The sequence below is a fragment of the Eucyclogobius newberryi genome, unplaced genomic scaffold, assembly GCF_026437365.1.
Source record: "Eucyclogobius newberryi isolate DKJ021-1_F unplaced genomic scaffold, fEucNew1.0.hap1 SCAF_2, whole genome shotgun sequence".
Taxonomy (NCBI): Eukaryota; Metazoa; Chordata; class Actinopteri; order Gobiiformes; family Gobiidae; genus Eucyclogobius; species Eucyclogobius newberryi.
Genome location: NW_027315834.1, coordinates 25,712,440 through 25,732,226, shown reverse-complemented (window position 1 = coordinate 25,732,226; position 19,787 = coordinate 25,712,440). Strand labels below are relative to the sequence as shown.

The window sequence follows — 19,787 nt, the reverse complement described above, 5'->3', positions numbered from 1 at the left end:
ACCTATTGTCACGTCATATACTTCAGATTTTCAGTGTTATTAAGTGTTATAACGTGACTTTCGCCCGGTACATTGTTACATTATTCATTGTTCCCGGCTGGACTGGTGCGTCTTTGCTCCTCTTGCCTTTTGTCGTGGCCCTTTTCCCTGCAGCCACCGTCCTCACTCACTCACATCCCTCTTTCCTCACACAGACTGCTCTCCCTCCGTCCTCACTCACTCACTCACTCACTCGCTCACATCCCTCTTTCCTCACACAGACAGCTCTCCCTCCGTCCTCACTCACATCCCTCTTTCCTCACACAGACCGCTCTCCCTCCGTCCTCACTCACATCCCTCTTTCCTCACACAGACCGCTCTCCCTCCGTCCTCACTCACTCACTCACTCACTCACATCCCTCTTTCCTCACACAGACTGCTCTCCCTCCGTCCTCACTCACTCACATCCCTCTTTCCTCACACAGACAGCTCTCCCTCCGTCCTCACTCACTCACATCCCTCTTTCCTCACACAGACAGCTCTCCCTCCGTCCTCACTCACATCCCTCTTTCCTCATACAGACAGCTCTCCCTCCATCCTCACTCACTCACATCCCTCTTTCCTCACACAGACTGCTCTCCCTCCGTCCTCACTCACTCACATCCCTCTTTCCTCACACAGACTGCTCTCCCTCCGTCCTCACTCACTCACATCCCTCTTTCCTCACACAGACAGCTCTCCCTCCGTCCTCACTCACTCACATCCCTCTTTCCTCACACAGACTGCTCTCCCTCCGTCCTCACTCACATCCCTCTTTCCTCACACAGACAGCTCTCCCTCCGTCCTCACTCACATCCCTCTTTCCTCACACAGACCGCTCTCCCTCCGTCCTCACTCACATCCCTCTTTCCTCACACAGACCGCTCTCCCTCCGTCCTCACTCACTCACTCACTCACTCACTCACTCACATCCCTCTTTCCTCACACAGACTGCTCTCCCTCCGTCCTCACTCACTCACATCCCTCTTTCCTCACACAGACAGCTCTCCCTCCGTCCTCACTCACATCCCTCTTTCCTCACACAGACAGCTCTCCCTCCGTCCTCACTCACATCCCTCTTTCCTCACACAGACCGCTCTCCCTCCGTCCTCACTCACTCACTCACTCACATCCCTCTTTCCTCACACAGACTGCTCTCCCTCCGTCCTCACTCACTCACATCCCTCTTTCCTCACACAGACAGCTCTCCCTCCGTCCTCACTCACATCCCTCTTTCCTCACACAGACCGCTCTCCCTCCGTCCTCACTCACTCACTCACTCACATCCCTCTTTCCTCACACAGACTGCTCTCCCTCCGTCCTCACTCACTCACATCCCTCTTTCCTCACACAGACTGCTCTCCCTCCGTCCTCACTCACTCACATCCCTCTTTCCTCACACAGACTGCTCTCCCTCCGTCCTCACTCACTCACATCCCTCTTTCCTCACACAGACAGCTCTCCCTCCGTCCTCACTCACTCACATCCCTCTTTCCTCACACAGACTGCTCTCCCTCCGTCCTCACTCACATCCCTCTTTCCTCACACAGACAGCTCTCCCTCCGTCCTCACTCACATCCCTCTTTCCTCACACAGACCGCTCTCCCTCCGTCCTCACTCACATCCCTCTTTCCTCACACAGACCGCTCTCCCTCCGTCCTCACTCACTCACTCACTCACATCCCTCTTTCCTCACACAGACTGCTCTCCCTCCGTCCTCACTCACTCACATCCCTCTTTCCTCACACAGACAGCTCTCCCTCCGTCCTCACTCACATCCCTCTTTCCTCACACAGACAGCTCTCCCTCCGTCCTCACTCACATCCCTCTTTCCTCACACAGACCGCTCTCCCTCCGTCCTCACTCACTCACTCACTCACATCCCTCTTTCCTCACACAGACTGCTCTCCCTCCGTCCTCACTCACTCACATCCCTCTTTCCTCACACAGACAGCTCTCCCTCCGTCCTCACTCACATCCCTCTTTCCTCACACAGACCGCTCTCCCTCCGTCCTCACTCACTCACTCACTCACATCCCTCTTTCCTCACACAGACAGCTCCCCCTCCGTCCTCACCCGCTCTGTCCCTGGAGAAAGTGTCCCGACTCTTCTTTCGCCCGTCCTTCACTTTCAATCCCCTTCGGCCTCATACGTCCTCGTACGTCACCTCAAGTCGCCGTTACTCGTAGTCGTAGTTATTAACCAAGCGTGTCTTATTTGGCCACGGCATAGCGTTTGTTTCTTCTTTAATTGGAGGTCAAATTAAACTCGTCTGTCGGGGAGGCAGCCACTCGCTTTCCGTGGAGATACATGAGTTTAATGCCGTACTGTGGAGCATTCCGAACCCAAATCAGATCAGAAAAGGTTTATTGCCATTGCCAATGAACAAAAGTCACAAACATAGGAACTTGCTTTGGTGATTCGGATCAACATACAACAATGAGCATTAATAAAATAACATATACCGTATTTTCCGGACTATATATAAGTTCCACTGGAGTATGAAATGCAGTTGCAAGTGTGAAAATAACAATTAATATCAAGTTGCTCCGGAGTATAAGTATGTAAGTATAAGTCGCACCCCGGCTAAAACTATGAAAAAAGGTGCGACTTATATGCGGTATCAAATAAAAAAGGCATGCATTAAAGAAAAACAATTTCAATTTACTATAAGATGGAAATGAAAATAGGCTTACTATGTAAACAAAATGTACAGTTATACTTACACACATAGTGCAGAAAGTGCACAGTGCAATTCTTCAACACATTTTACGATCTCGATGACAATAATCAGATGATATTTTTGCAATTAAATAGAAATGTGCTAAAGTGAACCTGTGAAAGTCCTTGGGGAGGTTCAATAATGCAAAAAAATTGAATAAACTATAAAAGTAACACTTCTTAAACATTGTCACTTTAACCATAATTTAATCACTCACTGCACTGTTCACTTTCGGCACTACATCTGTAAATTCAACTGTACATTTTCTGTACATAGTAAGCCTATTTTTTTTTTATCATTATCCTATAGCAGATTTAAATTGTTTTTTCTTTTTTACTTTATGCAGGTCGTTTTATCATTGTTTATTGTTTTAGGTTGCACCGAATCACCAAAGGAAGTTCTTATGTTTGTGAATGCTGTTCATTGACAATGGAAATAAACCTATTCTGATTCTGACATAAAAAATAGGGGCAGAAACATCACTTTATTAAAATCGCCAGCTAGACAAATTATCATGGTTTTAGTGAGTTTGTGTGGGACTGGAACCAATCACAGAACACCCTCAGTGAAAAACATTTAGCCCCTGCTTTATACTATTGTTAGATATTAATCCGCAAATTTATTTCATTTTTTGTTTATTTAAAAAAAAAAAAAAAATCCATTTTCCCCCCCACTTTTTTCAATTTTTTTTCTCAATTATTTAATTGTTTTCATTCCCCTAAATTTCCCCCCCATTTTTTGCCATTTAAAAAAAAGAAAGAAAAAGTGTTCTTTTTCTTAACATATTAAACCTAAACTATTATTTCACCATTTATGCTCTTGACAATGTATTGGCCAACTAACACTTTTACACAAAAGCAGTCTTCTCCGTCCCGCACTGACCGCTCCTTTGTGGATGGACTGTCCCTTGTTACTACAAAAAGTACGCTTGACCAGTCATATTTCAGCAACAGCACGGAGATGGTGGTCTGGAGCGGCGTCTTGGTCCGCGGGGAGTGCATTCTCAAAGGAACACGTTTAATATCATGTGGCTTTGAGAGGAGGATGGATGTTTAGACGGATCAAACGTGTGGAGTGAAGTCAGCGGCGAGGAACGGAGCGAGGGAGCGTTTTAAGGAGTTCAGGGACGGCGGAGGGAGACGAGCGGCTTTGGGAAGGAAGGATCAAGTGTCCTAGCGGGGGACTAAAGGAAACGTTTTTGTCTTTCATCTTTTTGCCCCGGCGAGCACCATCTGTCGCACGTGTTTGGATAACTGACGGAGCTGATCCGGCCGCACAGTGGAACTAAGAATAAGAGTGTCGTCGTAATGTCATTCAAATTATACATGAACGTTTCTACTTCCAACTGTGGCCATTTGTTCACAAAAGCCAAGTTACTTAAAAACTAACTTAAGTTAAAAAACTTAAAACGTTTCTTAAACTTAACTTTTTAACTACTACTACTAAGATAAATTAACCTTTATTCGTAGCACAATGTGGAAATTCCAGTGTTGCAACACAGATTTGGCACAGAAGTATAATAATTAAAAAAACAATTACGTATAAAATCACTAGTAGAAAAAACTCGTATACTCTTAATAAAAATAACACTCTTAGTTACAGCTGTTATATTGACATCAAATATTGCACAAGGGATAACAGTCACAGTATTGCACATGAGCATGACAGTATTGCACATGAGCATGACAGTATTGCACATGATTATGACAGTATTGCATATGAATATGACAGTATTGCACATGAGCATGACAGTATTGCACATGAGCATGACAGTATTGCACATGAGCATGACAGTATTGCACGTGATTATGACAGTATTGTACGTGAATATGGCAGTATTGCACATGATTATGACAGTATTGCACATGATTATGACAGTATTGCACATGATTATGACAGTATTGTACGTGAATATGACAGTATTGTACATTATTATGACAACATTGCACATGATTATGACAGTATTGCAGATGATTATGACAGTATTGCACATGATTATGACAGTATTGTACGTGAATATGACAGTATTGTACATTTTTATGACGACATTGCACATGATTATGACAGTATTGCAGATGATTATGACAGTATTGCACATGATTATGACAGTATTGCACATGATTATGACAGTATTGTACGTGATTATGACAGTATTGCACATGATTATGACAGTATTGTACATTATTATGACGACATTGCACATGAATATATGACACTATTGCACATGACTCTGAAGCTGGATGACACATATTCAGGGCTAACAGTGTTTGTTGTAGAGTCTACTACTGCTACTGCTCCTCCTACTCCTCCTACTCCTCCTCCTACTACTACTACTACTGCTGCTGCTGCTGCTGCTGCTGCTGCTGCTGCTGCTGCTGCTGCTGCTGCTACTGCTACTGCTACTACTACTACTACTACTACTACTACTACTACTACTACTACTACTACTACTACTACTACTACTACTACTACTACTACTACTACTACTGCTGCTGCTGCTGCTGCTGCTGCTGCTGCTGCTGCTGCTGCTGCTACTGCTACTGCTACTGCTACTGCTACTGCTACTACTACTACTACTACTACTACTACTACTACTACTACTACTACTACTACTACTACTACTACTACTACTACTACTACTACTACTACTACTACTACTACTACTACTACTACTACTACTACTACTACTACTACTACTACTACTACTACTACTACTACTCGTAAGCAGTAATTACATTTCAGTCACTGTACTAAAAATACAGACTTCTTTGCGAGAGCACTTTTTGTGTTGTCATTACAATAAAACATTCTCATTACCCGTTTCATGCCACCATGAAACAAGCTAAACAAAAACAAGTCCCTTTTTAATGAACTCGTACATTTGCCTGCACAAAACTAGCATAGTCCTAATTCTGTACAATATGATGCGACATTCATCATAAAATCATGATAGTTACTCAGTCCGCCCTGTCCAATGACGTGTTCCCGCTTCTCCAGTCGTGTTTTACCTGATGCTAGTAGCGATAGAAAAGCTGCATTATTAAAGTGCATTTCCCGCTCCTGTGCTTTGCAGGCAGCTCGGGCTGGACCTGGTGCCTCGGAGAGAGTTCAGCATGGTGGACCCGGAGGAGATCAGCGTCACGGAGCTGTACAAACTGGTGAGTGCTCCACATCTCCAGCACCATCTCACCTGCTCCACTTTCACACACGGCGCCCGCTCAGTGTGGAGAATCGCAGGTGCAGACAGGACCCGGCGCTGCCCTGATTCGAGCTGCCACTTCCTCTGCCCAAAGTCGCAAAACTAAACAAAAAATATTCTACCTTCACCACATATTTACACACAGAAAAGACAAAAAATAAGCTTAAAAACAAACCAAGTAACATTGATAAATCATACGTTGAAAATTATAATAAATAAATAAAAATAAACCGAAAACAACACCAATATTTCAATATATTTTAGTAGGTATTTTTATAGCTTTAATTTAAATTTACTTATTTACTAAAATGTAAGTAGGGCGGGTTTTAAAATAAAGAAATAAAAAAAATCCGTCTTTATTATTTATTCAAGTCATTTTTCTTGTGAGTAGATGTTTTAGTCATGTCAGGCAGAAGAGAAGGTTACATTTTCTTTTATTTTGAAATTTTGAATTAAGAGTTACAGTGGTGGAAAGTCACTGTAAGAACACAGGTTATTATAGTATTAAAAATCATCCAAAATACTTATTATTATTACTATTACTATACTATTACTATTATTTTAGTCTATCTTTTGGCAAAATACAACGATACAGTGGGGCTTTAAATGTGTTAGCTCTTGTTGAATACATATTTATATTAGAAATAACAATATCTTGTAATGTTTTGGAACAAATGCAATATTATAAAAGTATGTTGTCTTCAGCAAACAGTGTAAATTCAAAAGAATGAATAGTGTAATCTTCCAATTGTGTAATCTTTCAAACCACAATATTTTCTGTTGTGATATTTTTGAGTCATATTTGAACCACATTTGCAGCATTTACACAATTAACACTTCATTTCTGGTGGATTACAAAAATAAAACCTGGTTGTTATTATTCAAATTGGTCAAAAACACTTAATTGATATAGGTTGCTGTTTGAAGACCAATAAGAATATTCTGTTTGATTCAGGCTTCAGGGAGGTTTACATAATATTGGACTTAACTGATGCAGCTACTGTTTCACTCTGTAAATCTATCCATGCAAAGCGAGAGGCAGAAGAATTATGTCTGACGTCTTTATCGGAGCGCTGTCCACTTCAAAGCCTGTCCACTTCCCTTCTCAAACAAGTGCCTATTGACTTTGCAGTTCAGATTAAGAAGAAGAAGAAGTAGATGAAGCACCATTGTCTGTGTGTCTAAACTGGTCCAACTGTGGAAGCCATGTTGATGTTTTATTTTAACCAGATGCGTAAGCCACATTTTTTTTTATTTTAAAACGTTTTATTTCCCATGTGACATTAAACGTTTTGGCATTGGCTTTGTTCTGTACATTGTTTCAGTGACAGTTGCAGGGATATTCTTTCTGCTCCATTACATTGCTTAACTGCATTTTTAGCATTTTCATATTTTGAGAAAACAAAAATATACATCAAAAAGAATGTTTAAGGAACGTTTGTTTAACCAAAACTCTAACACTGTAGCACAAAATCTTGGTCCCGGTTTGGTCCCGGTTTGGTCCCGGTTTGGTCCCGGTTTGGTCCCGGTTTGGTCTTTGTTTGGTCCTGGTTTGGTCCTGGTTTGGTCCCGGTTTGGTCTTGGTTTAGTCCTGGTTTGATCCTGCTTTGGTCCTGCTTTGGTCCTGCTTTGGTCCTGCTTTGGTCCTGCTTTGGCCCTGGTTTGGTCCTGCTTTGGTCCTGGTTTGGTCCTGCTTTGGTCCTGGTTTAGTCCAAGTTTGGTCCATGTTTGGTCCATGTTTGGTCCATGTTTGGTCCATGTTTGGTCCATGTTTGGTCCATGTTTGGTCCATGTTTGGTCCATGTTTGGTCCATGTTTGGTCCATGTTTGGTCCATGTTTGGTCCTGCTTTGATCCTGCTTTGGTCCTGCTTTGGTCCTGCTTTGGTCCTGCTTTGGTCCTGCTTTGGTCCTGCTTTGGCCCTGGTTTGGTCCTGCTTTGGTCCTGCTTTGGTCCTGGTTTAGTCCAAGTTTGGTCCATGTTTGGTCCATGTTTGGTCCATGTTTGGTCCATGTTTGGTCCATGTTTGGTCCATGTTTGGTCCTGCTTTGGTCCTGCTTTGGCCCTGGTTTGGTCCTGCTTTGGTCCTGCTTTGGTCCTGGTTTAGTCCAAGTTTGGTCCATGTTTGGTCCATGTTTGGTCCATGTTTGGTCCATGTTTGGTCCATGTTTGGTCCATGTTTGGTCCATGTTTGGTCCATGTTTGGTCCTGCTTTGGTCCTGCTTTGATCCTGCTTTGGTCCTGCTTTGGTCCTGGTTTGATCCTGCTTTGGTCCTGCTTTGGTTCTGGTTTGGTCCAAGTTTGGTTCTGGTTTGGTCCTGGTTTAGTCCAAGTTTGGTCCATGTTTAGTCCTGTTTTGCTCCTAGTTTTGTCTAGGATTGTCTTAACATGTAGTGACACTTAAAAAGCAAACTCTGTAACAGGAGAAATGGCAGTCCTGCATAATTCATATTAGAGCTGGGTGATATTGAAAACAAAAACAAAAAAACACGAGGAAAATACAACATTTCACAATTTTTATTCCATTTTATCTCGTCTTTGGTCGAGGTCCTGTCTCCCGGGCGACGTGGGGCCTTGCTGTGTGGAGTTTGCATGCTCTCCTCGTGTCTGTGCAGGACTCCCCCCGATAAAGAGATGTTAAATCTCCTGGGGATTTTCCTGGTAAAGGCAAAGCACTGCAGGTGAAGAGGACAAAAAAATAACATTCAAAGATGTCAATTTGAAACTTCCCGACTCCGAAATTTACTGCATGTCCTCCCATCTCTCTCATCCCCCATTTCACGCTTTCCTCTCCTGTCTAATAAAGCCTACAGGCCAAAATATATTTAAAAAGAACAAACAAATCTGTAAAAACAGCCAAATTGGGACCTATTTGGGACAAGAAAATCTGAAAAATGGGCAGAGCTAGGTGTAAATAGCTCGGCTTGTTTTGTTGACATATTATATAGTTTAAAAAATGTGCAGAGGAGATTCTGTATATCTTATTCTGCTTTTGAGCCTTGATCTGACTTAAAATTGGCTTAAAATTTCCACATTTTGGCTCATTTTTTAGAGTTAAATCTTTAATAAATCTGGCTTTGAACTAGATGGCAACAAATTCAATGTTCCAAAGACATTTCTGGCTATAAGTGGATTTAAAATGAATACATAAATTAATACAAAATAGGAGAATATTAGATAATTGTTTTTAAAGTGCAAACTGGACAAAAAAAAGAAAAGAAAAATTGCCTATAGTGTCTCACCGTAAATATAGGTCAATAACTGCTCCAATTAGGAAGACAAAATCTGTTTAAATCAGCCGATCAGACATGTCACTGCAACATTATGTGGTGTGTGGGAGAAAAGAACAGCCCAAACTGTCAAGGTCTGATAAAAACAGAAGTCTGTTCATAAGAAACTATTGTATTCTTTTGGTTGTTGTTCCTAATGTAACTTCTAATGGGACAAAACAACAATCAAAGCAAATAAAAAAAAATAAAAATTCAAACTTCCTTGGCCTCTTTTCTGACTCATTTTCATTACAACCGTCTCACAAACACATATCATCCAGAGTAATTGTCAAAAGCATCATTTTCAAGGCAGATTCAAATCATTTTCCTAATTAGAGTGAATTTCTCTATCATCTCCCTCGCTCCCCCTCTCCCCACTTTTCCCCCCTCTGTTTCCCGTCGTCCCATTTCACCCCAACCGCTGTTACCGTGGCAACCACTTCTCTGCCCTGGTACGGCGCATAGAAACAAACCCCCAAAAAAAACGCACACGTACACAGATAACGCCGCGCACAACACGAGGCCTCCTTCGCATGGGGTAATTGAGGCTCTTAATCCATCTGTTTTCTCTCTCTGCGCCAGTCAAAACAAAAGCAGACGCAGCGACACCAGAGCTTAATGCATCTCGGCTTAATTCAATACGAAATGAGCAAACGATCGGGGTGTTTTTTTTGTGTTTCGTTAGTATCGGGGGACGCGAGGCGGATAAAGGAAACATCACTTCACTAAAGAAATATACACAGCATGACGGCAACGGCGAAGCTCAAATGACATGAGTGTTTGCCCGTCTCCTTCCTGGGAGTCTTTGTTTCCGATTCGCCGCCTTCGTGGAGCGACTTAATTAAATTGGGGCGGTGGGGGGGACGGTGGTGGTGGTGGTGGTGGTGGTGGTGGTGGTCAGGAGATCGCTGTGTGGGATGTGGTTCTGAGCGACTTGGATTGGCAGGGTTATTCAATACAGATAGTGTCATGTCATGATTACCATATTTTCCGGACTATAAGTCGCCAAAAAATGCATAATAGAGAAGAAAAAAACATAAATAAGTCGCACTGGAGTATGAAATGCGGTTGCAAGTGTGAAAATAACACATAATATCACATATAAGTTGACCGGGGTATAAGTATATAAGTATAAGTCGCACCCCGGCCAAAACTATGAAAAAATGTGCGACTTATTGTCTGGAATATACGGTATTATTTTAATATAGTCTCATCATGTTTTTAGAGACTCACTTGTAGCTGTTGAAATTCAGGTTGAGTTCATTATTACTCCTAAAAGTCTTACTTTGACAATGATTTCAGTCTTGTCTGAGTTCAGTTGGAGAAAGTTGTTTTGCATCCATAAACTGATCTGTTGGATGCAGTGACTGGTCCATATTCACCTGCCGACAGTGAAACATAGATCTGACTCGTCTGCATAGTTGTGATAGGACATACCACTGTTTTGTATTAGCTGTCCCAACGGCAGCATGTACAGATTGAACAGAAGGGGTCCAAGGATTGACCCTTGGGGGGTCCCACAGGTCAGTGCCATGCTGTTTTTTTTTCCAAGTGTTTTTCGCAAACTGCTACATGATTGACGTAAAACCATCAGTTATTTTGCAAACGTTATCATCCCACCAATATAAATCCGCATTAATATATGACTGCATCTGATATAAAATGTATTTACCAAATCCATTTCTGAATGACTGAAGTATTTTTAGTAAATATTGTCCGCCCAGGAGACTTAAAAGTGCCTATAACAGGTTGACCAACTCATTGAACTAAAACACATTCAAGATTTGTGTATTTCAAATTTTTACTAAAAACTACTTTCCCAGAATAGCTAATTTTTTAGGTTTATAATGTTACTTCCTGTAATTGATGACATCACCCTAGGATAACTACCCAAAAAACACTGGCCAAAACACTTGAACTGATGTCACAATTTTTTTAATTATTTTAATTTTCTACAGATTTTTCAACGTTTTCTCCACAAATACCTGCTCGATTGGTATAAAACTATAATTTCTATCTACAACAGGTACAAATACACACACAAAAAAGTTAGAAAATGGCCTTCAACTTGTACAGAACTTTAAGTGACAATTTTGCAATACGACAAAGCAAAATACAGTATCAGTCAAACCTGCACTGGAATTGGGAATTTAATGCTTAGTACATAGGAAGCTGCAGTGTTGACCTTTAATGGAATAATTACTATGACATTTCTATTATGTATTTATATTTTTACCTCAGACCAAAACACAGCAGATAATTGTTTTCAAACTTTCCCCTGCATTCGTTTTTGTTCTCGATGGTTTGTCAGACTTGAAAAATAAAAGCTTTGATTTGGTTTAAATACTGTTGGTGCTAAGTTTTCAGATGCAGGTGAATATTCCTGTTTGAAACAGTTACGATAACGTTTTGTCCTTTTGCACCTTTTTTCCCGTCCCCTTTCAACATCTCACCTCAGAAACGTCGATGTGTTAAACCCGGGATAAACGGTCCGAGACCCTTAGCGTTGACCCGGGCGTGCACTTTGCGAGGAAAAGATGAAAGAGTCTCTAATGCGCAAAGTGTCAGGGCGGACGCCGTAATGGAGCGATCTAAAAGCCTTGACATTTGTGTTTGACTTTCATTTGACCTGCTTGTGTTGGTTTAAGTGCGGTGGAGGCATTATGCAATTTAGGAAAAAAAAACACACACACAACAATTCTACTCATAATACTAGCATTTAAATTCATTTTTTATGTTCCATCCTGAGCTCAACACACCAGACGTCAGCACCTTACCCCAGTTTTTTTTGCTCTGTTTTGGCACGTCCTTCCTTATCTGTCAACCCGAAACCCAAGCAGTGCTCCCTACAGGTCGGACAACTCGCTGAACTAAAATGCTAAAAATGCATACATTTTTTTATCACAGAATAGCACATTGTTTTAGGTTTATAATTTCCTGTTTGTATTTGATGACATCACACTAGCAAACACTGGGCCTAAACTCATCTAATGTAATCTTTTTTTTATTTGGCAAATTAAAATACATGAGAGCGACTTTATTTTTTTTAATTCATGTTTAGAGAGTCAAAAATTTAGTTTTTTTGTGTAAATGATGTATAAACTTTGACTGGAATTAAAGTCACTGGTGTCATGTCACTTCTTGTCATTTTTTACAGTTTTTTTCAACATTTTCTCCACAAATACCTGCTCGATTGGTGTAAAACTATAATGTATATGTACAACAGGTATAAATACACCAAACAAAGTCAAAATTAGAAAATCACAAAAACCTTTCATAGGCACTTTAAGGTCCCCAGAGCCAGACTCAAACTCTGGGGGGATTGAGCCTTCTCTGTCGCTGGTCCCAGACTCTGGAACAAACTGCCTCCCGACTTGCCCCCCCCGACCCGCGCCCCCCGACCCGCGCCCCCCGACATGCGCCCCCCGACATGCGCCCCCCTACATGCGCCCCCCTACATGCGCCCCCCTACATGCGCACCATCACAGACTGTAGCCTTTTTAAATCCAGGCTTAAAACTTATTTATTCAGACTGGTTTTTAACACTCTGTAATGTACCATATTTTCCGCACTATAAGGCGCACTTAAAAGCCTTTAATTTTCTTAAAAAATGACAGTGCGCCTTATATATGAATTGATTTTGGTTGTGCTTACTGACCTCGAAGCGATTTTGAGTGGTACATGTTTTGTTTCGCTTAATGCTCCTTATAGTCCGGTGCGCCTTCTATATGAAATTGATCGAAAATAGACCATTCATTGACAGCGCGCCTTATAGTGCGGAGAATACGGTAGCGACACTTTACTTTGTACAGTATGTTTTTACTTAGTTTTATGTTTCGTATTGCCGGGATTTTTATTTTGAAGCACTTTGGCCACTTTGAGTGTTGTAAATGGCGCTATGAATAAAGATTGATTAATTGAATGCGTGAATAAGTGTACCATCAATAATAACATTAGGAAGTAGTAATGCACTCACACTTAGAATCCATCTCTGTTTTTGTGTCACGGCGGATCCGTCACACGCGGCGCTCACTGTTGCCGCGCCCACAATCACCCGATAATCGGTGAAAACAAGACCTTCTGCGTCGGAAAGGAAAACGCCAAAACTCCAGACAGACAGCGTTATTGGAGGTTTTCACGGCACTCCGCGATGCGTCGTTCTCCGGGGGATCTCTGAAAGGGCAGCGCTGTCCGGACCAAATCAAACGTATTCATCACCGTGACACATACAGCGATTGTAAAGTGATTTGTGGTCAGATTTTCACCATCAAACTGACCCGATGCCAGTCCGTCCGGCAGATGACTCCGTTGCTGTTGTTGTTGTTGATTTTTGAGACCCGAGATGATTCCAGACCGTGAGATTTGTTTACTTGTCCGCAATCGAGGGACGGCGGAAGTATTTCAATCGACCGCCGCCCGCAATCTGCAATCACAATATAACGCCGAACCTGAGAGATGCACCGAAAGGAGAATCCATTTTGAAAGATGAACATCTGTCTTCTTTACGGCCTCTGGGGGTCCCTGGATTCATCTGGAGCTCCTCACTGTAGTACTCAAGTGTAGTGTTACCTGTTAGGAGAAGAGCTATATCAAAAATACATAGAAAACGGATATAAAACAGATTAAATATAAAAAAGAAGAAAAAAAAAGATTCAAATAAGGTTATAATGTGTAATTTTGCAGGTATTGAACATTTGTCTAATAATCACCAAGACACGTTTTATATCTTTTAAGCATCCCGATATCTATAATCAGAAGATATTTTAGCAACCTAACAAGAAGGTGCTAAAGGTGAGGTTTAAGTGTCAAGACAAATGCAAAAGTATTGTAAAAAATACCCACAACGTTGCAGAAATGTCACTTCATATCCTTGTGTGTAGTAATACAATGCAAGTTTTCTGTGTTTTTAGATTTGATCTGCTGTTTGCAGCATTATGACGATAAATTATTCTCTCAATTGAAACATTTAACATCTACACAACATTCATGATAAAGCAACACAACTTGGCGTACCTTTTCGGACCCCGGAACGGCGCCGACGTACCTAGGCTTTTTAAAAATTCATATTATTTTTTTAAAACTACAAAGCAATAATGATAGTGAGGACAACGAGGACAAAAACTGCAAAAGACAGACAACAACACAGACATTAGACAAATAGAGGGAGAACAGTCTAGAAACTTCAGAGCGGGGTGATTGTGCGTGTCTGTGTGTGTATGTTTGTTTGGTGCATATGTGTGTATCTGTACCGTATTTTCCGGACTATAAGTTGCACCGGAGTATGAAAAAATGCATAATACAGAAGAAAAAACCCAAATATAAGTCGCACTGGAGTATGAAATGCAGTTTCAAGTGTGAAAATAACAAATCATATCCGGCCAAAACAATGAGAAAAGGTAGCGACTTATATTCCGGAAAATACGGTACATTCAAACACAGTAAAAACGTGTTGTATTATTATCACCGTCATCACAATGCTGCCCGTATATTGACGTGCCCAGCCTTTCTTTTTATGTAATTCCTTCGTTCTTTTTTTAGCCCTTTCCCCTTCTCTTTCTTCTGGAAATCCAAACGTAATGTGGAGCATGATTTGGCGCAGGGAGCAGTGACCATCTGCTGTTGTATGTGAGGTTTTGTGCTCAGGTCTGTGTGTGTGTGTGTGTGTGTGTGTTTGTCCTTGTGTTTGGATTGTATTTTAGCAGATTAAGATGAAGCTCTGGTTAACATCGCTGTAATGTTCTTGTTGTCGAGTTGTTTTACAAGTCATCATTATTTGAGCATTTCCTTCTTGAATACAGAAGTAGACATTTTACATTTATATATATTTCTTTTCTGCCTTCTATTGCGCAGGACGTAGATGGGTAATTGTAGCTCGCTTTTGGCTTGGCATCTGATCTGCTGCATAATCTCTGTCCAAGCAGTTTGCAAATCACTGCGCGTAGAACAGAGAGCTACTTAAAAAATCCACCGTTATTTCCCATTCCGACTGCCAAACCTGTTCAAAACTTGCCTGTTTGTCTCTATATAAAAGCAGTTTGCGACTGAATCGGACCCATGCGCACATTATGCAAACACAGAAGAAAGAGCCCTTATGTTTGTGAAAATAAAAAATAAAAATGTGCCAAAGCGTTTGAGAAATGGGAACAAAATAAAGCCATGGGTGATAACGGTTTTGAAGTGCAATCTAATATTTTTCCTGTGTCTAAATCAGATACTTCAGCATCGACTTCTCTGTGACTCTGAACTGTGATTGGCTCGAGTTCTAGAATATGGTATTTACCTTCTCACATAGACTTTACTTAACGAGCTCTGGGGAGTTATTTTAGGATTAAGGCTCATGGATTTCAGCGTTTTTAATCCACTAAAATCCACCCAGAACATCCAGTACTGTGCATTTGTGGTTACAATATACCGTTTATAGTATTTGCTCCATTATTGTTTTTTTAAATTTCTCTTTTTGCCTTTTTAGTGAGACAAATGAACAATAACAACATAAAGAATGCTCAAAAAACCACACTCAAAAGACAATAAAGACAATAAGGACAATAAATGGACAAAAAAAGAGACAAAAAGGGACAAAAAAAGAGACTAAAAGGGACAAAAAAGACAGAGGGGACTAAAGGGGAAAAAAATCGACCAAAGAAAATAGAAAAAAAACAAGAGACCAAAAAGAGACAAAAAAAGAGACAAAATAAACTCAAAAAAACAACAACACCATTTTTATTTTATTTTTTGTCAGAGGCAACACATTACAAAAGTAACTCCCCAGGAAAGTACTATTTTTTTTTTTTACTATTTGTATACATCTGCCTTATATATAAGGCAGATGTATACAAAGCCCTAAGGTGACATTTGGCCTTCTCCACTCCAAACCACGACCTTTAATCTTCCAATCTTTCTAATTCATGGGCTTTATTTCTTGCTTTACAGATGGAGCACCGACACAGGAAAAAAGACACTCCGGTTCCTGCCAGCACGCACCACTTGTTTGTCCACGTCAAGAGTCTGATGAGCGCCAATCTGGGGGAGGAGCTTGAGGTCTTTTTCCACATCTACGACGGGAGAGAAAACCGACCGCTCAGGTACAGATCAATGCACTCCAACTGAAGGTTACAGGGACTTACAAAAAGATTAAGCGGTTAATTAATAATTGTAATTATTCAGGTCGCAATATGAATTTAAGAATTGAAACCTAATCATTGTGATTATTTAAGAAGCAAAATTTATATAATTTTTATTCAATTTGGACCCCAAAAACTACACCCACATGTATAGTAAATTTCATGTGTCAGTTTGAATCACAATAACTTTTGTATTCAGAAAGTGTGAGTTCATTAAAGGGCCCATGACAGGTTTTTACGATTTTCAATTTTTTACGTTATTTGATGTATTTATACCTGTTGTACATATTATAGTTTTACACTAATCGAGCAGGTATTTGTAAAGAAAACTTCTGTAAAAAATGACAGGAAGTGACATCACACTCATTCCAGTCAAAGTTTATGCAGAATTTACACAAATTAATCAACTTTTTTGACTCTAAACAATAATTCAACAAAACAAAGTCGCTCACATGTATTTTTAATTGACAACTTTAAAAAAATGGGACATAAGATGAGTTTTGGCCCAGTGTTTGCTGGGTAATTTCCAAGCGTGATGTCATAAATTACAAACAGGAAGTGAAGTTACAAACCTAAAAATGTGCTATTCTGTGATGACATTTTAGGCAACATTCTAAATATATTTATCTCAACTACATTTTAGTTCAATGAGTTGTCCGACCTGTAGGGGGCACTTTAAGCTGACGCTTCATCTCACAATAATCGTGACAATAAACTTGATATTGCGACATCCCTACTCTCCACAAAAGCTAAGTAATGCACCTTTTAAAATGATAAGCAAGTTTAATAAGAGTTAGTTTATAATCTCCCAAGACCATCGTTGTTATATTTTACACAAATCAATGCGCAGTTTCTGGAGGGCTCTGAATAACACTTTTTTATTAACTCCAAGCTGGGAGTATTCCACATCCGTGTGACAGTCATTTCGCTTGGTTTTGAAATAACATATCCTTATGTTAAGAGACATCTGAAGACTGCCAGGCATGACTCATACTGCGCTTCACTCTGAGCTGGTAATTGGTTTCCAGATCAGGATCATACTGCGTTGTACTCGATGTACTTTCTCTTTTTGACCTGTTCGTCATCTCTCTGGCGTGTCGTGTAGTTTTTATTAATTTTCCCTCCTCGTTTTGCTTCTAAAATTATTTTCTTTGGTTATGACGAGCAACGCTTTAATATTCCAGTACTGAGAGTGTAGTGTTTTTTTACAGTGACCCGTAGCTTTCGACTCTGAGGGGAGGGTTGAAGGTCCGGCTGACACATTTACATAATACTATTGTGTCGTTATAGTGCCTATGACAGGTTTTTACGATTTTCAAATTTTGATATTATTTGGTGTATTTGTACCTGTTGTACATATGAATTATAGTTTTACATCAATCGAGCAGGTATTTGTGGAGGAAATGTTGAAAAATCTGTAGAAAATGACAGGAAGTGACATCACACCAGGGACACTCATTCCAGTCAAAGTTTATACAGAATTTACACAAATAATCAACTTTTAAAACTTTCTAAGCATTAATTTAACAAAATAAAGATTTTTAAAAACAATTTTCAGCAAAATTCAAAATAAATGTATCTCTTTGAATTTTAGTTCAATGAGTCGTTCAACCTGTAGGGGGAACTTTAAGGTTGTGCTGTTTAGTAGTATTTGGTGGTAATAGTAAAGTTCTTCTAATGCATAATAATATACTTGTTCATTGTTGGTGGGAAATATATTGTAACTCATAAGATGTAGTCAAGATATGCAGTATTTGAATTTCAGGCTGCAATGATTACTCGACTTATTAATCATAACTCATCGACTCTAAAAATACATAATTGTAGTTATTCATCATCTTGATTAGCGTAATCGTTATCTGGAGTATACTCTAAAACTTTCCCAACAAAGGGACATTAGATTCATTTTTTTTTTTAAAGAATAAACAATTTCTTATTTTCATCAAAAATAATCATTATTTGTAAGTATTCTTTATCTACAAGTGGTTTTAACCTTTTTATTTGGTTAAAGTACTCGCAATGCACCAACAATTAAAGACTGAACCCATATGATAACATGTAAAAAAAATAAAGAAAAAAATAAAATAAATAATAATAAAACAAAAATTACGGCATAGTTGTGCTGTAATTTTTGTTCATTCATTCATTTGATGTCTTGCTGTTGTTTGCTTGCTCTCTGTCATGTTCTTTGTTTTGTGTTCTCTTTTTAAATAAAAAAAGTTAAAAAAAAGTCTAAATGTTTACAAATCGGGGGAAAAAAAGAAGCTGAATAATTAGATTATACCACTAGAATAATTGTTTGTTGCAGCCCTAATTGAGTATTTAAAGCTTCTAAATAAAAATGTTTTCGTACATACATTTTTCGTGCATTACCAGGCACATTTTCAAACATGCCCGATGGATTACAAAAAACAGCAGCTGATCATTGTTTCCGGAAACCAACCCAGAATTCAACAACATATTCAATTTTGTCCATTTGCCTCTCTAATTTGATTCCGTTTGCTTGGCGTAAATCGCCCTGTGGCGCCGGTCCAAATGTTTGCTTGCACATGTAAACAGCGCCGCACGCACATTTCACATTTCAGCCACCGGTCGTCCCTCCGCAGAGCCGGTCGGTGTGTCGGGGACCAGATGGGGGGGGCTCGACCTCTTCTGTCTCCGCCTGTGCCAGCACCAGCACCAGCCGAGCCCTGTTCACTGTGGCAGCTCTTTTCATCTTTAATACTGGCTCCTTCTCTCTCTCACACAAGCTGAATACTGTACGGCGCTGACAAAGAACTTTAGAGAACATGAGACTTGACTGCCCCCTTTTGTGCCCTCTTTTGTGCCCGCTCTTGTGCCCTCTTTTGTCAAACTGGCACTTTGCCTCTTCCTCACACTAGTCCAGCACGGTCGCCCGCAGATGAATGGGCGTGTGTTTGAGTGGCTGCTGTACATTTTATATAGCAAAAGCGACGTTCATGTACCTTTAACCTCGTCACAACAGTGTTTCTGCATCATTAGTTTACTCAGTTTAATTGTATTGTCCTGCAACTGAGGCTCCAGTGCGCAGAAAAGTCCCATTTTCACCTACCCCCTATCTCCACCCACATCCCTGTATTTAATTGTGATTATTTGAAAAATGAAGACTACGAGTGAAACTTTTAGGGTTCTAAAATGTCACATAACCACCCAAAAAAATATGAAATAACAATCGGCTTCTTGCTACAAAGAAAGATGAAGAGGCGGGGCTTATCATACATGCAGTTTTGAACAGGAAGTAAATGGCTGTTTTAAATCAGTATAGCAATGTATAATCTGCCTTTGTTATAGTTCAATCCTGAGAACATGAAAAAGTATAATATTTCTCCTCATAATAAAAAAAAAGTTTGCAAAGCACTTTGGTTGTCACAAATGTCCCTAAAATTTCTTATTTTACACCGCTCTCCCTCGTCTCCACCCTCTTCTTGGTTCCTCTGG

General features: G+C 40.2%; 1 protein-coding gene across 2 annotated transcripts in view; it reads left to right on the top strand.

Moving 5' to 3' along the window:
* dock4b (dedicator of cytokinesis 4b) overlaps positions 1-19,787 on the top strand; it is a 228,037-nt gene that overhangs the window by 74,687 nt on the left and 133,563 nt on the right. For both annotated transcript variants that reach the window (XM_072454830.1, XM_072454829.1), the window contains exons 7-8: positions 5,814-5,898; positions 16,138-16,289. In XM_072454830.1, coding sequence (XP_072310931.1) covers positions 5,814-5,898; positions 16,138-16,289 — 237 coding nt within the window. The remainder of the gene's footprint in view (positions 1-5,813; positions 5,899-16,137; positions 16,290-19,787) is intronic.